This window comes from Eurypyga helias, unplaced genomic scaffold (assembly GCF_000690775.1).
Source record: "Eurypyga helias isolate BGI_N326 unplaced genomic scaffold, ASM69077v1 scaffold30476, whole genome shotgun sequence".
Taxonomy (NCBI): Eukaryota; Metazoa; Chordata; class Aves; order Eurypygiformes; family Eurypygidae; genus Eurypyga; species Eurypyga helias.
In genome coordinates this window covers 1-5,788 of record NW_010255167.1, presented here as the reverse complement: position 1 = coordinate 5,788, position 5,788 = coordinate 1, and the positions used below count along the sequence as shown (strand labels likewise).

At 46.6% G+C, this 5,788-nt stretch overlaps 1 protein-coding gene across 3 annotated transcripts in view; it reads right to left on the bottom strand.

Moving 5' to 3' along the window:
- Positions 1-5,719, bottom strand: part of KATNB1 (katanin p80 (WD repeat containing) subunit B 1) — a 16,343-nt gene extending 10,624 nt beyond the window's left edge. For all 3 annotated transcript variants that reach the window (XM_010153246.1, XM_010153248.1, XM_010153247.1), the window contains exons 1-3: positions 5,686-5,719; positions 2,986-3,116; positions 610-727 (exon numbers count right to left, since the gene is read on the bottom strand). In XM_010153246.1, the coding sequence (XP_010151548.1) occupies positions 610-727; positions 2,986-3,116; positions 5,686-5,719 (283 nt within the window). The remainder of the gene's footprint in view (positions 1-609; positions 728-2,985; positions 3,117-5,685) is intronic.
- Between the last annotated feature and the right edge of the window lie 69 nt (positions 5,720-5,788).

Here is a 5,788-nt window from a genome sequence, read left to right as displayed (position 1 = left end):
GCTGGAATGCACACAAGTGATTGCCGACATCTCTGCAAACTTGTTTGAAAAAAAGGCAATAAACAAAACATGACTCAACACTTGGCCTTTAGAGGATCAGGGCTCGATGAGTTCATAGCTTTTACAACTTCTTAAAAATTAGGTCTTTGTCTATTTATATGGCCATGCAAGAGCAAAAGAAGAGAAAAATCCCTTAGGAAAAAAAAGTTAGAACCCAAGAACAAGAACAGGAGGTCAGCAAGCGGGGGATCCCCGGGCTTGTGCAGAACCTAATACACTTAAAACTCCCAATCCGATTTTAGATCCTTTTATTAAGGAACCTCATCTGGAATATACATTTCAACACACTGGGGTCAAAACCTAGAAACTAGTTCCTCAGATCAGTCTCCACGATAGACGTACAAATTTCCGCTCGAGCGTGCGTACACAACTCTACGGTCTCAGTAGGAAGTGCATAAAAGCCCTCTAAGGGGGATGGAAATTAAGATGAAAGCAATGCCAGGCTCCTGTTCTTAAGTTAGGAACCTTCTGGGTCAGCATAGGTATTAAAGTGTAAGCATATTCCAAAAAAGCATGCATTAACAGAAGTAAAAACTCATGGAAACATACTTTTGGCAGCTTCCAGGTCCCAAATTCCAATGGACCCTGACTGGGACCCTGCAATAATGAGCTCCTCGTTCGTGTTGATCTGTAGGCTCTCAATGGGTGTTGTATGGCCTGTCAAGCTCTGCAAAGAAAATCACGAGTCACAATCAACAGCTACTGGCACAGCCCAGCCCGCAACGGCATTGTCCGTATTTAGCCAGGAGTTGGGACAACCCTCCCGTGCCGCTGGTCCTTTCTCCTCATCAGTATGCCAGATGATCCTAAAGACCAGCACTGCATACAGCACTGGGCACGTTCTTTCCACATTATCCCACTTTCTGGGGCACACTGACTAATTTTGAAAGGATGCATCAACATGTGTAGTTAACTATTAGGTGCAGATGCTCAGACAAGGTTGACACATGCTTACGTTATAAAAATAATGCTGTGCAAGCGCAACGGCACCGTGTTTGCTCTAAATAGGTCGCCTAAGTGTCATGAACCGGTTACGAAATCAAAGCAAGAGCAAAAGCAGGGCTACTTCGAAACCTTCACGTAAGCAAGGACCCAAACGCTGCTGCCGGCAATGGGTGTCACGGCGATAACGCGGTGCTGTTGCTGAAGGCATAAGGCAGTAAGTCACTTGTATGCGGTTCCTTTCAGCCTGGAGCATCTAAAAGCTTACAAATTATGTATTTTACAAAGGCCAGTATTTAATTAAACCACGAGATTATTTCAAACTAGCTCAGGAAAATCAAACATACATACTATTATAGATGTTTTGCTTCTCAGTGAAGCGATATCCTATGCTTCACTCCATCCTCAAACAGGTCTTTCTAAACAGCTAAGCTAGCTCAACGCCTCCCACATGTGTACAGAAGCTGGGAAAACCATGTGAAAGCTGCCTGTTCGGATGGACTTTCTTAGGATTTCACAGGCAACTGCAATCCTCTACATACACTACAGCTGCGACTGTCACTGCTTAGTGAGAAACAGAGCTCACACTTCAGCCAAAGTTGCAATGTTACTCGAAAAGTTCCTCTTCTCCTTCTTCCCCAACACATAAACATCTGGAACCCTAACAATGTAAACACTAAAGATGAATTTCAGAGAACAAAATATACTGCACAACCCCCAAAATCAAGATTCTTTCGATATACAAGAATGGCACAAGTCCTCAGCTGCTCCAGCCAGTCCCTGCCTCTCAGAAACAGCAGCTTCTAACATCTGTGGTTCCCAGGAAGCGCAGGAGAGGTACAGCTCTCTGCTCCTACAGAAAGGGTATGGAGATACCTAGTGCTTCAACCTTCCTTCTCGTGGAAGGCAACACTCTGGTTTCAAACTACTGTCATGCCACCACCAAGGGCCTGGAAAGACGCAGCTTAACTAAGCTAGGCAAGAAGCACAGCACTGCCAAAGGTTAGCAACTCCCTTTTCACCCATTTCAACCTCTTTATACCCAGTCTCAGGAAAATAGACACATTCTTCTTTTAGCCTTTTTGATCCTGTTTTCCCAATTTCTTCCTCACAAGGTTCACACTAGCTAGAGAAATACCTCCCATCACACAACATTACTGTGTTGTTAACGAAACAAGTGACAAGGGACACGTGCTAAAGATTGTTTTCCACAACACCCACCCAAAGCAAAAGCAATGCAGGACAGGCATCTGTTAAATATATTTAAAATATATATTATATAATATATACGGTTAAATATATACCGCACTTCGGCGGTTACTGCTGGGGTAACCTTACTCTTTCTAGCACGCTCTAGCATTACTCTTCCCCAGACTACAGACGAATTACCAAACCACTCTGAAAAACTTTGTGCTGGCAGTTAGCAACCATGGGACAGGTAGGAACGCATCCTGCTGGGGATGCTTCCTGCTATGCGGGCAAATTCCAGGGTGTAAAACTGGCTCCTGTCGCTTGCACTATAAAACTAGCCAATCTCATACAAAACTCTGCATTTAATTATCTGTAGCCTGGTAATGGAAGGCACAACAGTCATTATCTGAGCAAGCACTGGCCCAGCTGAAGCAGCCAGCCATCCCAGATTCTCCCTGGCGCAGTGGTTTCATTCACAGGTTCACAGAGTGGTAGGGGTTGAAAGGGACCTCTAGAGATCACCTAGTCCAACCTCCTTGTCAGAGTAGGATCACCTAGAGTAGATCACACAGCAACAAGTCCAGGTGGCTTTGGAAAGTCTCCCGACAAGGAGACAAATGAGTTACCAAATCCTGTCCCCATCTTCAGCTAGAATGCGGTCACCCAGCTTTGTGTTGGTAAACTGTAGTCACAAGTCCCACAGGCTACGACCCAATCTTTTCACTCATTCCCCACCCTCTGTACCTCAGAATATTCCCATCCCCCAAAAGCTGAAAACAGGCCTGTTCTTACCATGATGCAGTTGGTCTTGTTAACAGACCATATGTTGACCCGACAGTCATCTCCTCCAGTTGCCAGCAGCCGGCCTGAACTTTTCCCCAGGACTAGTGAAGACACATTGCTGCTGTGAGCCGTGATCTCTTCTGCACAAAACAAAGCAAAGCGTGATTACAGACTAGTGCAACAATTTTCATCGCATCTCTCCTAAAGGACTAAAAAACCAAAAATCTTCTTCCTCCACAAAAACTTTCCTGTTTCCACTGGACGAGCTGCAGCAGTGCACTGTTCAGATAAGAAGTCACACTACTATCTTGCTTCAAACAGTCTTTCGTGGCTGTGCCTCCTGTACTGACGGCATTTGCTGACCAAGCTTCTCAACTCCAGTGCTGATGCGGCTTATAAAAAGCACCTTCCCTCACTAGGAGCAGCTCAGTTGCTTTGAAAGATTCGCTCAGCTGTGGCAACCTGCTCGCAGAAGCTGCTTTACCTTCGGTACCCGGGTGGGTCTCGGTAAGGTGAGCTGAGAAGCTTCAATAATACACAGCAGCCAGAGTCACCTCGCCAAAGGCCCTCTCATCCCGTTCTGGCAAGCAGCGGCTGACTGGCCAACCTGAGAGGAACTGGCAGATTAGCAGCAGTACAATTTGTTACCTTCCACCAAAAAAGGTCAGACTCAGCAGCGGGGATAGGTGGAGCTGCCTTCTCGGAGCTTTGGCAGAGGCTCTGCCACGTTCCCGCTGCGCATCACAACGCGCAGTGTGAAACTGTGACAAAGGAAGGGTGAACATACACCTGGGAGCACACAGAACAAACCGATACTATAAGACTTAAAACTGAGGGCTGAGGGGAAGCTCTGACACTGAGAGGGCTTCGCAGTGACAGAACTCCAAGGAAGCCTCATCATCAAGAAACAAGCTTGGGGGAAAGGAGAAGCCCAATGAGCATCTTTGCTTAGACATTCAATTTTCACAGTGGATTTTTAAATCCACTCAGATTTCTGACAGGGTTCTGGCAGCTGCATTTACCATTCCGTCCGCTCACAATTCTCCTATTTAAAAGTTCTTGGGATTTGCGTGCCTAATAGTTATGAAACTTGTTTGTAAAAAGGCTGGGCAGCATCAACTCAGCTTTCCTTCGGATTGTTTTGGTGGGAGGAGCAATTTGATCACTTTACACGCAACATTAATCCGAAAGGATATTAGACAGCTACAATAATAATTACAGGTACTTTGATCTCAAGCTCCGAGTGCTTTTTCCAAAGCAAAACTGCGCAACTTTCACTTCAGCTGGAGAAACCCCTTTCAAATTACAAAGATAACTAGACCATAAATTACAGGAGAAGGGCAAATCTGAAAATATGCTTGGATTGTGTTGAAAGACCAATCTGCCACGTGACAGTGCTAAAGTAAAGTGCCTATCTAACCCCAGACCTGAGGGTTACAGTGTAATTAGTATTAACAGACCAACTCACTAGTTAAAGCCGAAAGGACAGATGCACTGCTGCCAAAATGAGTGCGTCAGCAGCCCCAATTTTTCAGCCCTCTTGATTTCATTCTTAATACTATATTGTAAGTTTAAAAGTCATTGCTGAAGCATTCAACCCTCTGTTCCTAAAAGCCAGGTTACAACCTGATGCCAGCTTTGGCCAGATTTTCAATTTCTTTGCATCCACAAACTTCTTTTTTTTTGAATGGAGTATTCATCACCAGGCATCACCCACCAGCTCAGGAATACCAGACTCCTAATTAGCACCCCCAAAACATTTCTAACATTCAGAACACTTCTTGCTCTAAAGAGGATGCTGAGGTGGGGCAGAGCCTAAGCAAAAACAAAGATCAAGAGCTTCTGCCCACTTAAAGAGAAGAGATTGATAGACTTCCAGCTTTTCCTGTAACTGGAGTTTCAGGGATGGGAAGACAACATAGCAAACTGGCTTCCTGCTCAAAAAGATATTACTGAGTCAGTGTCTCAGCTCCCTTAATGTTACCCATCTAGGATACTGTATTTCTGCTAGCCAACTTCTAGACCCTAAAGCTCACACTTCTGAACAACCGATCACTTCCCATTGTTCCTACGCATTCCTCAACAGCCCCTGTGAAACCACTCGTCAGTGACCAGCGAAACAGCTCAAAATTGATAGTTGGCCACTGTTTACTGCTTCTTCTGAGCAAAAATAACACGCCTAAAAGCAGCAGATTGTTACTGTCTCTTGCAAAGCAATGTCAAGAGGATGAGGCACCAAGGCCCTGCAAAGATCACCTCACCCCTCCTGCAGCAAAGAGCTCGGCGCACCTTCTGTAACAAGTGGGCAGCCACGAGGGGCAACCCCGATGGGGCTAAGCGGACACCGAGGGATCTCCCCGCTACAGCCCGGGCTCCGAAGAGGGGCTGCCATCACTGCCTTGGTCTTGTACCATGCATCACGTGGGGTTAGCTAGAAATTTGGGATGTCATTACAGCAACTAAGGAGAACAAATACGGGCCGTGAAAATCGCCATGACAAGGCCCCACGCTATTCCACTACACTGCTGTGTTTTGAAAAAGGATTTCTAGGGGTTAAAAATTCCACTCGGCTACTTGGAAAGAGGGCCGGGGCACCCACACCCAAGGCAGGGATTCGCTGCTTTCTCTCACAAACCGCCCCTTCCACCCCACTTCCAGCTGGGGAACCTCCTCTGCCCTCCCACGGGAGAGCAGCCCGGCAACACTCACGCAGCTTCCACGCCGTCTTAGTGGTGACGGCCATGTCTCTGCGACGGGCAGGCCGCCTTCCTCCTCCCTGCCAGGCTCCGCCGCCCCGGGCGCGTCCTACCTC